The sequence below is a fragment of the Hippocampus zosterae genome, chromosome 5 (genome assembly GCF_025434085.1).
Source record: "Hippocampus zosterae strain Florida chromosome 5, ASM2543408v3, whole genome shotgun sequence".
NCBI classification, from domain to species: Eukaryota; Metazoa; Chordata; class Actinopteri; order Syngnathiformes; family Syngnathidae; genus Hippocampus; species Hippocampus zosterae.
In genome coordinates this window covers 9,984,823-10,007,431 of record NC_067455.1, presented here as the reverse complement: position 1 = coordinate 10,007,431, position 22,609 = coordinate 9,984,823, and the positions used below count along the sequence as shown (strand labels likewise).

At 41.9% G+C, this 22,609-nt stretch overlaps 1 protein-coding gene across 2 annotated transcripts; it reads right to left on the bottom strand.

The window, feature by feature from the left end:
- Positions 1-67: 67 nt before the first annotated feature.
- On the bottom strand, positions 68-18,824 carry ptpn3 (protein tyrosine phosphatase non-receptor type 3). Of its 2 annotated transcripts, none has more exons than XM_052065816.1 (26): positions 18,650-18,824; positions 16,776-16,898; positions 15,541-15,675; positions 15,208-15,250; positions 15,017-15,098; positions 13,042-13,086; positions 12,890-12,942; positions 11,679-11,796; positions 11,499-11,586; positions 11,313-11,401; positions 11,153-11,216; positions 9,731-9,933; positions 9,527-9,652; positions 9,289-9,450; positions 7,980-8,055; positions 7,809-7,886; positions 7,668-7,724; positions 6,295-6,451; positions 6,046-6,206; positions 4,747-4,837; positions 4,545-4,606; positions 4,315-4,461; positions 3,285-3,413; positions 1,307-1,452; positions 1,083-1,218; positions 68-631 (listed from the first exon to the last, which is right to left on the bottom strand). In XM_052065816.1, exons 2-26 carry the CDS (start codon positions 16,842-16,844, stop codon positions 548-550), a joined length of 2,601 nt encoding a protein of 866 aa, XP_051921776.1. In that variant the 5' UTR covers positions 16,845-16,898; positions 18,650-18,824; the 3' UTR covers positions 68-547. The 2 variants fall into 2 exon arrangements, with proteins under 2 accessions (XP_051921776.1, XP_051921777.1); XM_052065817.1 differs by having other exon boundaries at positions 7,809-7,883.
- Positions 18,825-22,609: the final 3,785 nt, after the last annotated feature.

The following is a 22,609-nucleotide window of genomic DNA, read 5'->3' as shown; positions in this document are numbered from 1 at the left end:
TCCAGTTTGAGGTGCATATGTATGGTTGACAATTTTAGAATGAGGATGCTAATAAAGTAGACGATAGGCATATAAATCGGCGTTTATTTCATGGTGAGAATAATTTAAGTTAAAAGTGGTAGCAACGCCACAGTACCCCGCACAGTATCTTCTGTAGTATACAGACTTCTGCTCTTCTACTAAAAGGCACGCATATAAACTACATATTTATAACATTTTCTCTGCCTTTTCCATCAGTCATCCTGCAGACGACACCAATTTATTCCTGAGCTTAGCAGCTTTCATTCGTTTTGTGTGTCCCACTCAAAGCTCGGTTGGCGTGATAGGCAGAACGTAAGGCAGACGAGTGTGAGCTTCAAAGTGTCCTATTTGATCTTGGCTACATAGCTGACATCCAGCTGCGCTTGGATGCTACATAATTCTTATCCAGACTATGTAGCGACCCCGCAGGCACAACAGAGGTTAATCTCTTGTGGTGCTTGTCAGCCCCTCGTTGGGAGTCGCTCGAGTGGAAGTTATGAGGCTAAATTTTCTCTGGTGCTGGTTCTCATTTGGGCTGCGGGGTCTTAGATCCCCCTTGCTTCTCCTTGTAGACTCGCAGAATGGCTTCGCACACGAACTGGAACTGACACTGCAACAGACAGAATAAATAGTGAGAGACGGCAACAAAAAAAAAACCCCAAAAGACAAAAAAAACAGGCAACATTCATTTGAATGCATCTAATTTAGCTCCATTGTAGTCTAAACTTTTTTGAAAAAATTTTCTAATGCAAGTCCTGGGGGAAAAACATCTTGTTAAAAACATTGAAGTTGCGTAAATTTGCAGAATGGAACAATTGTGTTGATCCAGGCGTTATAGTTATTAGTCATTTAAAATCAATTATGTTAAAGAAAATAATAAATGTAATCACATAAATATATATACCGCACCTGAGATTTTTATTAATTTTTTTAGTAGCACATATGTACAGCACAAAGGATTTATGAAGGCGCCGGTTTTGACCATGAAATCATATTATCCCTTATTTCCTGAGACATTTGGACACATTTTCCTGGAAAGGATTATGTTTGGTCCAGTGTACCGTGGTCTGAATCATCATGGCTCGCTGATCTCTCAGTGTTTTGACAATGTCCAGCGGGAACACCGGTAGCCCTCGATCTAACAGCGTCAGAGCCGTCTCCATGGTGATCAGAACACCCGTCCGTCCAATCCCGGCGCTAAAAGAGAAGTATTCTGCTGGAGCGAACAGCGCTGGGTGCACAGTAGAAGGCGGTGTGTGTTCAATTAGGGGCTGGAGGGTGTTACCTGCAGTGCACCACGAGTGGCTCTTCGGCTCGTCTCCTCTCCCTGGCCGAGGTGATGAACAGCAGGAAGTCGGAAGGGTCATCAGGTACACCGTGGTCAGGCCACGCCACGTATTGCAGGTGTGTGACCGCACGCTCTTCACCCCGCTGAGTACACACACATATGAAGATCATTAGAGAGACTGCAAGCAGTGCAAAACCTCTGTTACAACACTGGACTAAAATGTGCCCCCTCGCTGCCCATCTTTTAAAACTCTCCTCAAAACTTACTTGTATTCTTTGGCATTTGACTCAGCATGACTCAGATTTGATCTCAGTTTTACTGTTTGGCGCTTTCTACCATCTTTGTGACTGATTTATTGCTTTATTGTTGGATATGTTAGTTGCTCCCTGTACAGCACTTTGTATGCAGCGATGGCTGTTTGAAATTGCTCTATAAATACAGTTGAGTTGAGTGACATTAATGTACCAACTAAACTGGAGGCCTTACCACAATGACTTAGTTTGCCATGTGAGAAGACAAAAAGTACAGGGTGTGTTCGGCGCACGTGATCCTGAGGTGAGATCACAAAATGCGGGGTGACGACACAACGATGGGATAAAAGCAAACAAACAGGTGCAGGGGATTGGAGAGAGGAACACAGAAGAGCTGAGTTGAGTGTTTTTGTTGTTGTTTTTTTTTAAACAGGCATGCGGCCTGTGACTTCATGCAGGGATTAACTAGCACCGCCAGAGTAACAGATGGGACAACACGGTAGTATTTGTGCATGCATGTGAGCACGTTCATACTTTATGCATCCTTGAGCCTTGTATGGTTCTCTTGGGAGGTTCATGTGGAAAATCCAGTCCGATTTTATGACTAGGAAGAGTGTGCGCCATGTCAACCTAACTGTCCATGCACACGCCTCCGCTTGAACGTTGCACCCTATTTACTACCTGGATACACATCAGTCCGCCTACACGGATATTAGCATGTTTTGGCTACTGGTAACTTCCCGTGGAGATGGGACATATGGCACAACCGCGGCACATGTAGCAGCAAACCATCGCTGTGTCGGCTGTCATAATTCTCTCATGCAACAAAGAAAGTCAGTGTTAAAGGGCCATTGCATAGGATTTATCGGAGCCTGACATTCAAGGGAATACCCCTCCCTCTCCTGTTTTCAAGCATGAAAGCAAAATGCACCGTGGCCTTTAGGTGTTTCATTTAACATGAGTCACAGCCTGTACATGTCCCTGATGGATTACGTAAATATCATTATCATGCTGTTGTATTATGACTTCTATTAAGCCTGTTTCACATTTATATTATGGAACCTAGTACAGCAGCACCTCCTTTTTTCCCTGATTGGCTGTTGGCTATATATTAACAACACGTGTAGTACCCAAACTTCCGAACAAGTTTTCTCTGAGTAAGAAATGCATCCACCGTTGAACACGAAACCATGGTAACACTTTGAAAAGCATAGCTGATTTGAGATGGAGAAAACCGCAGCGAGCGCTACTGGCTTGAGGGTGTTAAGACGTGAAGGGGATGACAAAACAGCAGTGAGGGAAGGAGCTGATGCGATGGGCAAATGTCAAAAATGCCAAGAGCAACATACTTCAGGTTAGAACGCTTATTTGATAATGTACACTTCAAGGCCCTGGTCATGCTTGCTCACCATCTCTGATGTAGTTCATCTTAAAGGTGCTGATGGTGTTCTTCAAAGCATGCTTTTATGGACCATGCTTGGTTCCCCAATGTTCCCACAAAATGAGGAAGCAGAGACGGCAAGAATGCCGGGTTTAGCCTAAGACTATCAAATGGCATGGCCCAGTATTTTGCATCATCATGTTTAGAAAGAGAAAGAGAGCAGAAAAGTGGCGGTAAAAGCGGAAAAACACGACACTTTGTGACAAAGGGTAGAGGAGTTTAACAACAAAAAAAAAGGAAAAAGTAATTGTGCAATAAGAAAAACAATCTTCTACTAGGGTACCTGAGTGTGTGTGAGGGTGAATTGCCGTGTCACATAGGCCAGGTTACACTCCTCTGAGTGGCACTTCACTCGCATGTGTCCGTAATCCTTCACTTCCGGTGGATGCGGCCAGTACTGGTGACACTTGGTCTGCAAAATCATCACAGCAAGCAGTGACTTGGATCAGTTTGAGTCATCAGTCAAGATATCATTTATTTGCTCTTGAAACCAAACTGGTCTACTGTACGTTTGGACACTTGAGAGGAATTGGCAATTCATCGGGAGCAGGATGTGAAGTGATTGTAATGTGTGTACACGCACATCTCAACAAAAGGAAAATGTCAAGGCACTTAACAAACATCAGAAAAACGAACAATTAACGAGAGCTTCAGGTTACCAAGCAACGGCCACGACACAAGGAAGCACACTTCTTTTATCCAAGACCTTGACAATGATGCCTCTCTTTACACTTTTGTAAATCAACTCAACAGAAAGCAAATGACTGTTGTACAAACAACATATGCATCAGGTCAATACAATAAGTAATTTGTGTCTTTTATAACTCTGCATTATCACACAATTAAGAAGACAACCATTCAACCTGCTTTTAAGAGAGAAATGGTCCAGGCTTGAGGCTCTTACAATTATTGTAGGTTTGCTTCTTTCGAGTTGTTTTTTCTTATTTTGCTCAGCTTTAGTGTTGTCATTTAACCGGCCTTAGCTAACTTTGAGGTCCACACTTTTTTTCCAACTGCTATTTATGTACATTATGTGTGTTTCTTCATCATCATCATCATCATCATAACAAAGTTTAATTATGACTTACTGCTGTGTCTGAGTGAAGGTGACACAATTCTCTTATTTTGGCACATTCACAAAATCATAACCTGCACCTCTTAAGTATCCATGCAGTCATCGTGCATTTCATAAAACCCCAACTACATGTTTGAATGTCCAGCATTTCCGTGGCTGTTTACTCATTGTCATTCCCAAGAAAATATTGTTTTTTTCCCATCATGAAGATGCAGAGGAAGTGGAGTCGCTTGCATACCCTTCCTCGCTCTGTCAGAGTCGTAAGCATGACAATGGTGTGTGACTGCTGCTCCCAAACACTCTGCCAAAAGTGAGAGCAGGTCTGCGGCAGTGGACCCTGAGCTGCAACGTAACGTAAACACTCCCCAGACACCGGAGGTGCCATCTAAGAAACGGACAAACAGAAACCAACCACACGCATTTACATTCATCCATTCGAGAGATGTAAATGCATTGCTGAATGGGCACCGTGATATGGCTGGCATTGATGTAGTCCTCCTGGCCCTCGAGGGTGACTCTGGTCACGTCATCTGCAAGGAGAGCGAGGAAATGGGCAAGTGAGCATATTCACACACCTCACCAGGTAAAATCGCGCATGGTGCTACATCAGTGAGTAGTAACGTGATGCTGGTTGGGAGGAAGCATCAAGGGATTGGAAGTAAGCACTCACAGGGTAAAATGTCCCTATAGCGATTCTTCTCCATGTTCTTGGGAAGCCGAGCGCAGCTGAGCGTCAAGCCGGGCTTCCTCCGATATAAATTCTGGGAATGATAAGAATGCAAACTAATGAAAATTCATACACAAACAACAACTACAAATACTAGAGTATGGCGGTCCAGTGAGGATTAGGGCCAGCATCGGTCCCGATTAAAAGACTCATTATTACCGTATTGGCCCGAATATAAGACGGTCTTTTTTTGCATTTAAATAAGACTGGAAAAAGTGGGGGTCGTCTTATATTCGGGGTCTAGACATTATACCCATTCACGACGCTAGATGGCGCCAGATATCATTGCAGCGAATGCTGAACTTGACTCCCCAGGCCAAAGTGAACCCCTGTCACGAAGAATAAAAATAAAAATTAAGATTAAGATATCCTTTATTTGTCCCGCAATTGGGAAATTTACAGTCAGAGTTCAAAAAAGTAAACACTGGGTAGGGAGAGGGAAAAAAAATAACGGTAAGAAAGAAAAGAGAAGAAAATAATAGAAGAGATAACAGAAAATGGAGAAACATAGTGACAATCTGGAGAAAAGTGGGTTGAAGATCGGCCAGGTTAACCGGCAGCTGAGGAGAAGTTATGATGTCATTCTTCTCATTTCAAAAACCAGAAGCCATTAATTTACGAATGCGATTGCACTTTAGTTTATATATTTAAATGTTCAGATATTAAGATTTGAATGAGGAAAAATAAATGCTTTTTTTCTCAAATATATTATAATCATTTGTTTCAGATATACTGTAATTATTTTCTGTATAAACATTTATTTGGTGTTCAAAAAGTCTTTTTTCAAACTTGAGTCTTGAAAAAGAGGGTGTCGTCTTATAATCAGGGCCGTCTTATATTTGGACCAATACGGTGTACTCCACATTGGGAAGGGACACAAGACTTCCTGCTTAGAATGACAAATCAATTTTAGTGCAGTATACAAATTAGGAATTTTACAGACTAATCGACTATACTACTCCACAATGACATTTAGAGGATGACGCGGACCAATCGCTAATGACGTGTTTTTGGCTCGAGGAGCAGACAGAACAACAACAAAGTACGCCAAACAAAATGACTCTACAACCTTAATTGATTTTAACTGTCTTCTGTTTCCAAATGGGCTTTGCTTTGCAAGGCTCAAACAGGAATCCGAAAAATATTTCTGAACACTGTACTGTAAAAATATCACTGACGTCATCTGCAACTTGGATGTCGACATCGACCTGCATCAAATCTGCGTCTTTTGAACTCAAATACCTCAAAGTGGAAGCACAGAGTTCCTGACTGAATTCCTCTCTCCACCTGTCGCATAGATTCGTCTAATGTCGTGACCAGCTCTGGCTGCCCATCTCCTTGGGATTGACTGGTGAGGGTGAGGGCGGGAGGCGGCAGCAGCAGGGCCGCTGCACGGCCAGGACCTGGAATACAAGGTGGGGGGGGGGGGGGCGTCACCCGTGAGACTTCGCCTCAGCACATTTCCTGCCATTTGCATGTCTACGAGCAGACCTTTGCGTTTGATGAGCAGGGCAAGCTCTCCGGAGTGCGACTCTCTGCTGGCCCGTATGAACATGACCACCTGGTCGTGTGTGTGTTCAGAAATGTCTCGACCATTGATGAGTACCACCTGGTCTCCCTCCAGCAGTTTGGGCTCACATCGACCGGCCTGGAGACGAGTCAATGTCACTTAACAGCAAATATTTCCAACTCCGCCCACATATCAATCCACATTCTGTAGACTGTCATATGCCGATGTCAAACTACACAAATGGACCCTGATTTTTAGCTGACAGATTTTTAGCTGGAACCCTTCACAACCATGACGACGAAGGTCTGGCGTGTCAGAATTTTTGTTCATCTTGCCACATAGTGTGACATGTCCTACGTGATCCTTCGATTGTTTCTTCTGAATTGACCAATAGGAAGAAAGTGCCCTCCTACTTATGATGCAAGACTGGACGTGGCGCACAGAATCCCAATGTGGTGAACAGTATTTTAAAAAGTGACTCGAACAAAAAAGGGGAAAACTATACATAGCATTTCCACTTGTGCTATATTTACTAACTGCAAAGCTAGTAGCCGATTCGCAAATGCGGTGTCAAGCAAATTTGTTCCCTCAAGTTCTTTTTGGGGAATAGATAGTACATACTGTCCCTTAACCCCACCATACAGGAACGGGTTCCTACTATCCTTTTTTGCCTTCTCTTAACTTAGGCACAACGCACTCCGTCGACATGACTACAGCTGCTTGTCCCGCGATTTTTTTTTTTGTTCATTTCCCTCACGGTGAATAATACTTTTATATGTTCTCCTATTCCCTACTCAAAACTTCCTTGATGTAAAATTTGAAATTGTGGCCTTGATAAAGCCACTGCAGGATTGCAGAAATGACTCACGCATGCACAGAACCTTCTGATGGTCTGGTCACAATTACCTTGCAGTAAGTCGTAAATGCTGAAATGACTAACCTAAAAACTTTCACTTTAGTTGCATGAATAAATATGCCAGCTGATTCCATGAAAGGTTTCCAATTCTCCAGAACATTTCAACCTCACAATGTTGTGAAGGTTACCACCTTGCAGACAACATGATGTGATATGCTTTAAGCGAATGCAGATTCTGTGCTGTTTATGTGCAAAAATGATTTGAAATTGCGTTTCTCTTCACTGCGGCAGGTGAGCTGGAACCTATAACAGCCTACTTTGCAAGGTACACCAGTCAATGACAGAGTTTCAATTGAAGATTTGAAGCTTGACTTAAACCATGCACTAAGAATAAAGGAATAGGAAAATGTGGCTCAAATGTTTTTAAGTCAGATTTTGCCAGATTCACTCCCTCCTGGCCAGAGTGATAAGTGCGTGCTTGCGTCATTTGGCTCTTACCGGAGAGTCAGGTTTAACATGGGATATGGCAAGAGGCATCTTTTGATCCACCCCACCCTAAAATGAAATTAAATAATAAGAGTGGAGTGACAAAACACACAACAACAGCCACAAGAGGGAATACAACCGTTTTACACTTACTTTAACATTAAAGCCAAACTTGCCCTCATGATCAGGAGCGATGCGAATTAGCAGCAGGTCGCCGTCGCTGAGGGCCTGTTGCATAAACGCAGACACTCATAATTACAACACACAAAATGAAGTACAGCATACGTAGTTAAGGGCGTGGCCAAATTACAGTGCATAAAATACCTTGTTGTAGAGGGAGCTGCTGACGCCATCCTCTTCTGTTATACTGTCATCAGCTTGCAACGAGATATCATCCAACCTTTGGTTATGGATTGTAATAAGAGTGAGGAAATTAATCATCTTATTACCTTAAATAATGGTTACAGAGGCCTGTAATGGCCCGTATACAGTGTCAAAAAAGCACATCATATTTTACTGTAAGCAAGTGGAAACCTTGCTATAGTTAAGGCAGTTTCAGCCACCTAAAATGCCCCACCTGTATTGTTTTTTATTTTTTTTCCTTGAGGGTAAAATAGTGGAGGTGTGTATTTGTTCAAGAGGATGACGCATGTGGCGACACATTGAGGCATGGCGTCTAGAGCAGAGGCCAGGATTACAGTATTCTGTATATGTATATGCACATACTTTCCAAGCAGACAAGATGAATTTAGGCCTTTAAAGCATGTAAGTGACATTCCCGGAAATACAGCATACGTATTTTAAATGTTACTTTATCACATTATGAGAGTGCAGAGCGACAGCATAATTGCGTCATAATTGAATTGAAATCACAATAGGTTATGAGCATATAAAAATATGTTTGTTTTGCTAAACTCCCTATGGTGGATGTGGTAATGGGAAAAAAGTATATAAAACCAATGGACCCCAATGGCAAATCTGTCACCTCTGTCTGATAAACACTTGCTTACCTGACTGAGTTGATGTTAAAACAATCATCCGCTACCTCCACATCTTTGAGATAGGCAGTCAATCTGCTCAAGCGGGGCCCGGGTGGAGCAGTTAATTTTTATTTTCTCTGACTTCTATCATTGCTCCATTTAACGAGCACACTCTTGAATCAGATAGGAGCTATTTGTTCTGAAGAGAATGAACTCAAGCTCTCTCAACTAGGTTTGACGCGATCACCATTTATGGGGTCGATCAGCGAGTTTTGGAAACAAAAACAAAAAAAAACGATACTCAATTACCAATTCCACTCCCACGACATGTGACAAGGCTAAAAATAAACCAGCTTTCGGGCTCACACATCCACTAGAGTAGCACCGAACAACCCCAGTGTGAATGCGGTTGTGTTTTCTGTAATGCCTTATTTTGAGGATCAATAACGTCATTGATAGATCGCGCAAATTATGACATTGCAGTCCATCACCAATTTTTGCACAAAGTGCAAAATAGATTGGGATGACATTGACTCTAAAGCAATGCATTCAAAATCGAAGTTTATAATCTGCGAATATGCAAACTTTTGTCAGTTCCCGTTAAGTGAAAAACCTGCCTCGAAGAATAATACGGAAAAGGATGAAATACACACTGATGTAGCGAAGAGTCCCCTTCGCTGTCCTTGCTGCTGCTGACGGACGTCCTGTAAGTGTAGAAGACGTCTTCTCCCTCGGACATGTCTTTCAACTCACTGTTCAGCTCCATGGATGACGGACGGACTTTGCGGATGCCGTGGCGAACGCGAGTACTCCGCCTGTCTCAGAGACATAAATCAGAAAGAAGGTAATGATGATTCCAGAATTCAGTCTGGTGAGATGTTGCACTTGTACCATTTGGGTGTGCTGGGGGGCGATCTAGACGGTAGACTCTTCGTCTCTAAATATTCTGATGAAATGGACCGCCGCAGGACTGGGTTCCACACCATCCCGCCCACCACACGTTGACAAACTGGACCACTACAAGTGATGAAAGTGGAGTTTAAAAAAACATAATATTTAAATAAATCTTGTATGATGGACTAAAAGAAAATACACCTTTCGTTTTTACTGTTTGCAAGGCCCAGGTGGTGTGTGATCATCTTCCTGTAGGATTGAACTGTGCTGTTGTTGTGTTTGGGGCTCCTGGCGGTGCGGTTGCTGCTGAAGAAAGAGTGATGATCCACACAGGAGCGCCACAGGTTCTTACAGCTCTTTGCGCAGAGCAGTACTAGTGACACTTCGCAGTCCTGGGTCTCCCCCTGCGGAATCGCAATTGCTTCAAGGTCAAAAAGATCGATACTCTTGCATGTCGCACAGAATCAAACATTACGGATGCACCGATACCAGGAACAGTATCAGTGCCAAGACATCTGTACTCTTACTTGTTCTCGAATAAATACTATACTATGACATTGACAGCACTTTATTAGCCCGATATATACTTTATGGAAAGTTGGGGTACAAGCCATGCCAGTCATGTGGAGATGCTTTTCAGGTAAACACAGATGACAACACCAAAGTCATTAAAAAGTGTTTGTAAGTGGGTGTATTTGAATGAAACTTGTGATTAAAATCCCAATTTTTTTTTTTTTTACCCCAACTCAGTCATAATGGCATTAATAAGCATTGTCGATACTCGGTATTAGTGATGAGTCCTCAAAATGAATATAAGTGCTGGTACTCGTGTTCAGTCTGGAAAAAAAAATGTTATTGGCTATAATACTGTTCAGGCGGTCAAGCAAAATGAATTCCTGCAATAAGCCATATAAGTGGCAAAGCGTTCGTATTTAGAGATCCAAATGTGGATTTCATCCAAAAATAAAGGAATAAATGGAATATCTGCAGTCTAACTAAAAGTATTACACACACCGGTAAGATATCCCCACAAGAAATTCATGGAGCAACTTGGAACGGATGTCCCACTAAAAAGCAACAGACATCCAGGAAACTCTGTTGGTTTAACAACCCTATTTACTGCGGTCATTTTGACTTGGTAAATATGCACACAATAAGCTGAGGCTAGAAACAAACCATCTTTTTTTTCTTAATTTGTGTGAGAATCTGGATAAAGCTGCCAATTCAAGAAATGACTTCAACTGTATTGAGTCACTCTGACAGTCTAGCAATATGGGGCTATAATCGTGGTCACACATGCAATACGTTTTATGCGGTCGCAATAATTGAAAGAATATTCTGACTAATATTGCATTGGTGGACGAAGAATTAAGTCAATGAATCTACTCTTTGTTTTTGTTTTTTAGCATTCTCAGGAGGCTCGCATTTCATGCAACACCGCCCACTGCAGTTGTCTGAAAGTGATGTCAAAGTGCCCTCGGTCACACGCAGCGAACGTCATGGGTCACATCGAACCTATTATTGCAAAGAAATTTGTTGACTTGAGTTGGAACCCTTTAAAGACACACAATGGCGGCCTCGGACCTGTGGATAGCTAACTATTACCAACAACAAAATACTTACATGTTTACGTTTGAGATGCATAAAGAATCGCTTCCTCTTAAATGAAATCTTGATAATGTTCCCCCTGCATGGGAACAATTTGATTTGGGACAACGTCATTTGTGGTGAACTTGAGGGTAAAAGGAAAAAAAAAACCCTGATGAGCGCGGCCATCACTCACCAAGGGAAGAAACTCGAGCAAATCATATTACAGAATATTGCAACACCACTTGATGCCAGGCCCACCATTAGAGAGGTATTGTTGGTATCCTGAAATCGAGAAAGAAGCGAGAGTGTCAGAGAAATGTCAGCCATGAAATGAAAATGGAGCATGAAATGGCCGTTTGGATGCAGGAGGCCATGATACCAAGGCAGCGTGCAGCTCCACTCCATAAAGCTCCAACGTCCGTGCTGTGTTGAGGAAACACAACTCGGCCTCGCTTTTCTTCAGACCCCTAGACCAACACACACAGACACGTGCAATCGAGTCAATCAACCGACCGAAAAGCGCAGCAAGAGTATGAATGGATGCTATGAATCACATTACTTGTGCTTTGGATGCAGGTCCTCCACTTTGGAAACAAAGTTCTCATCCTGCTCAGGGATGAAGTGGTACTTGGACAAGTAACCGCTTTGCTGGGATGGACTGTGATCCCCCAGCTCAGCTATTGTTCAAACAGAAGTAGTCCATGAGATGATGTGATGCTCGTATGCCATAATGGCAAATTTCTTGAGACAAACCTTTTGATCAATTAAATCACAGGGTGGGATTGACCCCTTAGTTTTCAATTCATCTTACACAAGACAATTTGCGGAAAACGTACTCTTTATGGGGTTATAAACAAAAAGTAAACGTGTTTATCAGGTCGTTCTGCACTTTTGCAAATTTGCCACGTAACAATTGGGCTCCTTGTCATTCGAGATCAAGTGGTCACTTGACCAGTGGTAGCATTAGAAATAATAACCAGCATCACATCGAGCTTATCCGCCCATGTCATGATCAGCTAGACTGGTAGAGGATTCATCACTCCCAAAGACATATTTCTATGTCCTTTCACATTCTACACGTTCAACCCCAGATACTTTTTTTCCCCAATTTTTCCAAGACTTAGGGTAAAAAAAAAAGGGGGTCTAGAATTGGCTGGTACTGAATGAGTTAAGAGCCACTTTAATATGACAGCCTGAAATCCTATCATGCAAACACACCCACAACCGCCCTCTTTGTATGATACTATTATGACAAAGCCAAATGGTAAGCAGAGCTGCATCAAATTTTGGTAGATGCACAGATTGTCATTGGCTAACATTATTAGCTTTCAATGGGTGTCACATATTTGATATTAAAGTAAAAATACATTTATATGTACTTTAATATCAAATTATAAATATTTCAAAATCATATGTCGCCTTAAAGTCATCATCTTACAAAAGACATTGTGGACATTTAAATACTTCGGACTTTGTGGAAGGTTTCGAGGAATGCTCATTGATGTGTTCCGGTGTCCATAAAAGCTGTATTACTAAATGGACAAGAATTCCCAGAGGCACACACTATTGTGAGGGGGGGGGGGGGGGGGGGAGAATTTGTAGAAAGTTTATTGGAGTATTATCGCCGCAAGAACGCATATCATCCTTTCACTTCCTCGTGGCCCAATACTTTTGTCGCATTTGTCGAGAACTCGAGAGCACATTCAACAGTGTGATTATTCCCACAGCTGTTTTGAAGTCATTAATCACAGGTTGCTGCGGGGGACTTACACTGCACGGCGTAAGAGGCCAACACGACAGCTGAACTCAGCGGGCACTGCAACCTGCAATCAAGCGCGACACAATGTAGCAAGCTAGAAAAAAAAGTGTACACAAATGGGCTGGTTGTAATGGTTGTGTTCGGGCTTGTTTTGCGCACCAACCTGCCTTCTTTAATGTCACTCCTGATCTGGAGGAAGTAAAGGTTCCTGCGGAGAACAAAATTAAAGAGATTTTAGAATTAGAAAGAACTTTTTGGGGGTGTGAAACGTCAGTAAGGGAAATAACGTCATGCTGTGAGATTATTTACAATGAAGCCGCTGAACGGATACATTACCTTAAGCAAAAATATTGCTTTTATAAAGATAATGATGTCCGGTTTGTTAGAGATTTAACAACAAGCTTATTACTGAGATGTCAAACTGCACTGCATCATACTGAGGCGTTTGATATTTCAGTTGGACAATGTTTACTATCATCAGACAAATTCATTTTTAGTAAAAGACAAAAGCAAACACAAAATGCTGTTTTGAAATGAAGGTTTTTATTATTTAGGGAGGAAGAAAATCCAAGCCTACAAGGCCCAGTGTTCAAAAGTCCTTGCCCCCTAAATCTAATAATTGGTTGAGCCACCCTCGGCAGCAACAACCGAAATCAAGTATTTTTCTATTCGTGCATGAACGGAATTTTAAAGATTACGCCATTCATAAATGGACTTGGTGAGATGTTTTCGATCATTGTCTTGATGCAGAATCCAAATGCGCTTCAACTTGAGGCCACAAACTGATGATCAAATATTCTCCCTCAGGATTTTCAGGTAAAGAATAGAGTTCATGCAATTCGTCCAGGTCCTGAATTAACCAAGCAAGCCCCAGAGCATCACACTCCCAGTGCATTTGACCATGAGTATGACGTTCTTTTTCTATAATGCCGTGTTGCATTTATGTCAGATGTAACGAGGCACATTCCTTCCAACAAGTTTCTTTTTGTCAATCCATAGAATATTCTCCCAAAGGTCTGAGGAATCATTCAGATGTGTTTTCCAAAAGCAAGATGGGCCTTTCTGTTCTTTTTGGTCCGTAGTGGCTTTAGGCTTAGACCTTTGCGATGGATGATATTTTTGCTCAGCCTCTTCCTCATTGAGTCATGAGCACTGACCTTCATTAAGGGAAGGCCAGCAGTTCTTTCGACGTTGTCCTGGATTCCTTTGTGACATCCCGGATGAGTCTTCGCTATGCTCTCAGGGTAATTTCTGTAGGCTGCCCACCCCTTGGAAGAGTCACTACTGTTCCATTCCATGCTTTCTTAACCCAATATTTTCCCAGATAATTAAAAGTCAAAATCAGGTGTCATTGGTAGCCCTTTTAAGTAATCAGTAATAAAAAAATGTAAATCAATGTTGCCCTTCACAAATGTCACCAGTGGGATTAAATGGGTTAATTTATGGATAATGGCCCTCACCATGATTAGCTGGAACCGCTGGAAGCTTTCAGAGTGACTCTTGTAACCCTTTCCAGACTGATGTATGTCAGTTAGTTTATTTCTCATCTGTTCTTGATTTTTTTTGTTTCGTTTTGTTTTGGTGGGTGGAAAGATATGGAATATTGTCGCATCTTTTTGAGATATTTTGTCTGACTTGATTTTGTTAGACTTGTTCTATTTCGGTGATTTATTGATTGAACAGGTCCGGGGGTAATCAGGCTTAGGTGTGGTCAGTGAAAATGAACTGAAAAATGTGATAAGCCACAGCTACATTCACGATTTAATATAGCTTTGAATTTTTTTTCTCTTAATATATAAAACGAGCATTTTATATTTACTGACAAAGTAGGCTATTATTGTATAATGCTTACGTACATTTGTTTGATGATTTTAAACATTAAAGTGGGGAAACTATGCAAAAAAAAACATTTTAGAAAGGGAAAATAGTTTTTCATTGCACTGTATAAGAATCTAAAATATTTGAAAACAGCAGAACAAAATAGAAACGACTGTTAAGGAATGTGTGAAATAAATACAAAACTGAGCATTATTATCTTCAATAATGGCATGATTTTGTGATTGAGTTCATCGACTGGACAAAATGTTGTGCTTACCAAATACAAAACGAATTAAACTAAGGCAAAAAGAAGAGAGCACCTTGTCTGTTCATGTTGTAGAGAGTTGGGATCGGTAATGAAGAAGCGCACTCTGAAGTTTAGGTAAAAGGGAGATGCAAGACCTGCAGGGAAATGTCATTATGTCAGTGCCGTCATCACACTGCCTCTTTGGAAATGTCAAAATGTACTTTGCAATGGGAGAAAAACGGCAATAAATTGCCCGGTGGATACCTTTGATTTGCTTCTTAAAGGGTTTCTCAGGCTCCAACCATCTCTAACAGAAAGAAATTTGTGAAACATAATCACTTACAAAGACGGAAAAAACACAAAGCAAGCACACTCTGTGTTTAAACAGCAACAACATTATTTTATATGCATGTGGATATCCTTTAAATTGTTTTTTGTATTCAAATGTCTCTTGACCACATGTGCTTTTGTATGCTCAAATAATCAATAATAGAGGCAAAAAAACAACAACGAGTAAGTGCAATGTGTTACAGTGGCTGGCTTTAAATAATAATAATAAAAAAAGTGCATGAGGTTGAGAAGAGTGTGTGCACTCACGGGCGAATGTGTATTGGCCATGATTGAGGTAACGGCTGTGCTAGACTCTCTGATCTGCAGACTGAAGAGCTGCCTCTCCTGCAGGCCCAGGTGGTCGCACACTTGGTCCAACAAAACCACACCTTCATCCTGCTTCTGAAACACGGACATGACATGAGGCGCGGCACATCTCTCTCTCTCTCTGTATTAAAAGTTCAAAGAACTTGAACCTCGGCTTCGTCCTTCATGTGCTTATATGGGTTTTTTCCGGGTTCTGTGGTTTCCTGCCACATTCCAATAATCATTTGACTATCTAAAATATTTGTGCTGAGGCAGGACACCTACCACATACTTCTGAGGTTCTAGGTTTGTTTCTTGGCTCAGGCCTTGCAAGTGTGGAGCTTGGATGTTCGCAATGTGCTTCTGTGTTTTGATTTTGTTGTCGGTCAAAACGGAGGCCTCAATTTGAGGTTGTGCAGTACTTACGCAGGTACAGACATCCTGAACACAAACTATTGTATATACACTCATCGCATCCATTACAGCCATCTGATTTGAACGGCTAAATAGGACTTTGGTATAAAAGCCGCCTCCGGATGAGGCTATTAGTTATTCCTATTGCCCCCCCGCCCTCCAAAAAAGGCCTTAACATATTCTGTTCAACAGATATTATTCCCTCAGTGGTACTTTTGCACAGTCTAATCAGTGTGCAGTTTATGCAGAGGTGTGTACAATTCTCTAAACAGCTTTTGCATGGCATGGCTGAGGAAGAAAAAGGTTGCAGTCCCCAACAAGAAGTCATTAGTAGCAGATTATAAAGCTGCTGCATTCGAGTATTATTTGCAAGAAATGTGTGGGGAAAAAAATTGCCGTTTTATCTTCACTGTATTATGTGATCAAGGTGGGGGTTCATATTGCATATTAAATCTTCAGACAAAGATGCTAGACAGCTGCGGTTTCAGAGCGCAACACTGATTGCCTTGCACCTTTGCATCTATATCGCCCGTGTGCTTCGTTTGACACGGTGTGCTGATCATGCATAAGCCTCTCAAGGGTGACAACCGCAGGAGGTGAACGTGTCCTTGACACCAAGGTTCAGTGTTGGGCATGAAATGTGGATCAATGGGAGGAAGGAAAAAAAAGGATGCGTCATGCTCCCACATAACGATCACTAGCGGAGCACGGCGACAGATAGCAGCAACATATGATCTCCTCATATTCACGGGCAGGAAACTGTTTCTCGGTGTGTTTCGTACATTGACTCGGAAGGTCTCAATGGTGCCGTCCAGCAGCTGAACTAAGCAGAGCAGGTCCGGTTTTGGCATGTCTGTCACTGCAGGTAACCACCCTGGCCCTTGGCTGGTCTCAGAGACGGGGACCTGAGAAACACGACAACAAACATGATCGACATTTTCACACTGTTGTCTGACAGCACCGCCCTGACAATGACACTGAATGCCGAGCACTGGATGGAGCAGTGACGAATGTAGCATGAATGCAAAGGAGTGCTGTGAGTGTACACAGTGCAGGATGGTGGTGAACCTACGGCTCGTGGGCCACATAAAACTGACGAGAGAATTTAATCCGGCTGCCGTGCATTTCTAAAACCAAATAAACGGTTACAAAAAACTTTAAATTATTTGTTTCTATTTTACCATTTCAGAAAAAAATGTTGCAAGGTCCCCAAGGAAGAAATGTAAACATTTCCCCACTCCGGGTGATCCGTCTTATGTTCGGCCCGGGCCTGCCTTTGGCTCTTGCTTCCTCTTGCAAAGGCAGCTGAATGATAAGAATGTTCAACATTTTTTCCAGCTCTCCAACACGCCCATTTTGCAGTTGTAGGCTGAACATACACATGTACAGGACTAAAGCAACCACTCACACCTCTTAGTAGGCTGGAGGAATGTTCCTGCGTGCATGCGAGTGTGTCCAGTCCTGTCTTGGCTTCCAGGTAAACGATTAATGGATTGTGAAAAAAGAAAAAAAAACAAGGGCCCGCAGTGTTCTGAGTTAATGTTTGAACACAGGGACACACTTGGAATGTATTAAAACCGAGCTGAGCTCTACTTGATGGCTTGTTTTTCCGTAGTAAGCCTCTCACAGGCTTACTTACAAGTGAGCGCTTTATAATAAGGATATGCGGGCTTCTCTTAGTGGTTAGCATATACAGTACATGTGATAGATTGACTTGAACACATTTATTAGATAACTGTCAATAAATAACCAGTGTGTCATGGCTCATTCCTGTGACATAGATCATCAGGTGTGCTACCAGAAATTACCCAATTTTATTTAATTACTGCGACGGCTGAATGATTCTGAAAAATAGTCACATTGTGACTACGCCCCCAATTTTGTGATTGTGATTAAATATCCAATGATATTTTTCAGTCCTCTTCCAATGTATTTAATAAATACAAGAAGTAAATAAATCCGTATTATAATCAGATTTAGGACCTGTTTAGTACCAGCTGACCAAAATGATTTTATCCCCCAAAATTACAGCCTGTGTGAGTTTAAAATGGCGTTCTAAATCTGAATTTCAGCATATTTACCCCCAAAATGTATCTTTGTTCAGCTATCTTTGCCGGTGACATAATGACAGGCAACAAAAAATAAAAGCTCTTCCACGGGATGGCAAAGGAGACAATCAACCTGTGCGTTCATTTTTGGTGACATTTTTGCTTGATTCTGTGCCTTGACAGTTTTCCCAAATGTCAAATACAGTACGTACAGAAAAATATGCCCTGACTCAGTAGAGGTTGGGATACACCGAATTAAGTGCTTGAGATTCAGCACAGCGGCCAAATACTATAGGGACGGGTACACAAAAATACACAAAGGGAGTTAAAACGAATACAAACCAAACAAATCATTATCTGAAAAGCAATAAACAATGGTATGGTGTTGTCCACATAAACGGCAGTGACCTCTCCGTACTTTGTGCCGAACGCGGAACCTGTTGACAGCCTCGACTTGAGCGTGCAATGTGTGTAGCTACACACCCTAAACACGAAAAAACGCGTTGCTACTAAACTTTTCCCTCAAGCCCGGAGCAACTCCGGCGACATCAAACCTTTCTTAAGAGAGAGGGAGCGGGCACAAAAAAAGAGAAAAAAGTCGCCTCTACCTCCGTCGTCCCGCTTTAGAGACGAATCGCGCACATGTAAGTGACCGCCGGGGACACCTCGGGACGGGTCGTGGCGTACGAGGATCCAGGTTGAGGAAGGTAAATATCCAGGTCACTCTTCACCAACAGCTGCCCTGATTCCACGCAACTCCGCCCCGCCCCTTCGCTCTGCGCGCACCCTCCCGAGCTGGTAGTCAGGCTGCCGGGAGCGCGCACATAAACACCGAGAAATCAATAAAACAGTGCGGGCGAAAGTTTGGACACACTTTCTGCTTCTTTTGTTTAACAACAACAATAATAATAATGTTCTAAAGTGAAATACGTTTCTTCAGTGTTTTCATTTTTATCTTTTAGATTATATTTTACACAGGTGTCTGATACATCTTTTGATGTGGCCTACTCATTCTATTCGTGTTTAATGGTTACGTTTGTATCAAATTTGAAGGCTATGTCTGCCTTTAGTGATTGCGATATTGCAAGCCTTTTTTTCACGACCAAATCAAATAAATTGAACAATGGTTAAACTCGTTCATTCATTCATTCATCTTCCGTACCGCTTGATCCTCACTAGGGTCGCGGGGGGTGCTGGAGCCCATCCCAGCCGTCTCCGGGCAGTAGGCGGGGGACACCCTGAATCGGTTGCCAGCCAATCACAGGGCACACAGAGACGAACAACATCCACCCTCACACTCACACCTAGGGACAATTTAGAGTGTTCAATCAGCCTGCCATGCATATTTTTGGAATGTGGGAGGAAACCGGAGCACCCGGAGAAAACCCACGCAGGCCCGGGGAGAACATGCAAACTCCACACAGGGAGGCCGGAGCTGGAATCGAACCCGGTACCTCTGCACTGTGAAGCCGACGTGCTAACCACTGGACTACCGGGCCGCCCTAAACTCGTTCAGTACCAGCCAATTCTAAACCAAGTCTAAAAAGACACATAAAAACGTCTTTGGGAGTGAATGAGTTTTAAACAATGCTCACTGGCTTCTGATGTCTAAACTCGTCAATGTGTTATGTATCAGTACTATGATAAGGGTATTTGGAACCGTGAGTTGCCGCTTGGAATTGAAATGGATTTCCATGGGACAGGAGAAGTGAACCAATCTCTTTTTTCGTCAATGGATGCTACAGCTTCTTGTTGACTTTGAAACTTAGCTTGTAGCCGACGTGTGCGCATTTTGAGCATGACGTCTCTGATCCACTGGTTAAAGGACACTTTGATTCTCTCCTCTTTCATCTCAAACCGCTTCAAACAACAAAGCGTGTGACGGAAAAGTGGTTAGGACTGCACGACTGTCCGTGTTTTATGTTATGTGTTGTGTTTATTATTTTACTTTATGTTAACTGTTTTGTAAAGCGCTTTGTTACAGCTGCCGCTGTTGTGAAAGCGCTATATAAATCAGCATGTATTGTATTGTATTGTATTAAATTCTAAATTTATATCAGTTCACAGTTACTGTATACCATATACTGTCCCTCAAACGCAGAGGTGTCCAAATTACAGCGCTTTGGGCCCAGCTCCCATTTTTCAGCAGCCGGTGGTATATACTAAAATGCTAGAAGCAGCGCATGTATTTAAAGACACATATAAACTACAGTATATACAACAAAAATAGAAATGCTATTTTGCAAGCAAATACGGTGTCTAAACCACAGCCCAGGAGCTCGTCTCTCATTTTTCAGCGGACTTTGGTATATTAAAATTTTAGAGGCAGCGGTCGGTAAAGATGCATGTCAACGGTATAAAACTAAACTAGAATTGCAATTTCGCAAGCAAATATGGTTTCCTCCACTTTCTGCTCTGTGTCATGGTCCAATTTGTGAGCGTATACCATATAATGATCTTCAAGTAACTGCTTTAAAAATTGTCCGATTTTTCTGTATTTAGCTCTTGAAGGCTCTGTTTCAAGTTCTTAGGAAACCGTTGCTAAAATGTGGCTCATGACTTGCCTAGATTATGCAAGACAGTGTTTCCCAACATTTAATGAGCCGAGGCACATATTTTACATTAGAAAAATGTAATGGTACACCACCAAAAAAAAAGTCACAAAAATTCCAGACTATATCCTGAAATGAAATGAAATTAGCTATATTTGCTCACAAATCGACAACTCAGTTGGCCTGTCAATAGCAACAGGTTAATTCACAGGTCATTGTTTTTGCCATCTTGTGGAATTGTTTTTTGTTCTTACTAACTAGAACTTATAACGTCTAATTTTCACAGTATACTAGATATATAACAAATCAGGGTAAACAATGTTTAACATGGTACACTCTTTTCCTCCCGTAAACAGAACAGTGCAAGTGTGTTTTCAGTGGAATCTGGCATCTTGCATTTCTTCTGGTTTTGTCGTCACCTAAAGGACAAACGAGGTACTGCGATTGTCACACTTGTTTGCATCTTGCTGTGTTTTCTTCGAGCAGAGAACTCCTATTTCTTCTCAAACCGGGATATCGCTACACCTGGGCTAGGGGGCTATAGACCTGTCAGAAATCTGTGTAGCCCCAGATAATCCATTTTTTAACCATTTTATTTTATATTCTAAAATATATGATATATGTATCGATTTTTTTCTAAGCCTCCCTATCGGTCAAGCCTCATTTTAGCCACGTCAAGTCACATTATTTTATACAGCCCTTAATCACAAACAGTCTCAACGGACTTCACATGCCCGCAGTTGACAAATATTTACAAACTCCCCTGACCTTAACCCTGGGGAAGGGCAAGGGAAAACAAAACATCTAGGGAAAATGAGAAATCTTGAGAAGGGGCCGTGGGAGAGAAAATAATCCTGAAGGTGTCCCTGTTCCCAAATCTCTACCCCCCCCCCGCCCACCAATTCGTGTTATGTTCATTGAAGACTTGAATTTGTCCATATTTTATTAGCTACCCCTCCCATTTTTTTAATGAATTAGGACCTTTTGTTTCTCAGGCTTGACATTTGATATCAAGACAATCTAAGCTGAGTGAAGTATGGCTCCTGCATGAAGATGGATTTCAACTCTTGTAGGGAATATTCTTTTCCTCCTAAAGACTGATCCGGTTTGAGGGTTGACATTCTACTGAATGTCTAAAACTAGACAAAAAAAACTTTGGGCTGTTGTCATGGTGACCAACGCCAACCCATTTGCTCTCGGGGCAATGCAGTGAAAACATGAACTGTCAAGAGATCAGCTTTCTGTACCAGTAATCCACATGACCCATATCAACTCAGCACTCATTCCCAATTTTAGACATGGGCCACAGAGACAAACTTGATATTACTTCAGTATCATTCATGTCTCGTGATCCAAAGCATACCACATCTGTAAATCAGTCAAAAAACATTAATGTTAAAAATAACATGATATAAAAGTTATGAAAAGCAGTCCAGTTTCATGAATGAAATGAAGTATTTGATCTTGGACGGACACCAGAATTTTGGCTCCCACAGATGCCCATGTGGCACACAGCTATGAGGAGTCAACAACTAACCAGCATTCCTGAGCTCACAGAGTCATGTAAAGCACACCTGTTCTAAGAATCATTTTCTTACTTTCCAATCTCAATGCCACCGTTGGCAAGACTAAAAGCTGAGACAGACATGATTGTAGCTAGGGAATGGGATAAAACAAACAAACAAACAAAAAACATCAGTGAACGGCTTGGTGAGAATATCACAACATTTGATGACATTATTATAAAAGTCATCAAAATGACTCAGAGAAGAATTGCGATAAAGTACGACATGGCCAGATGAAATCAAAGTTGAGTTGTTTGGCTTTAACCTGACCAGTCATGAAAATGAGTGTTTTACATGCTTTTGGAATGTGGGAGGAAACCAGAGCACCCAGAGAAAACCCACGCAGGCACGGGGAGAACATGCAAACTCCTCTAAGACTACATCACTTACTGTGCGGTAACTCAGAATAGCACCTCTTGCTATTTTCATTCATCATATGATCACACAGTCA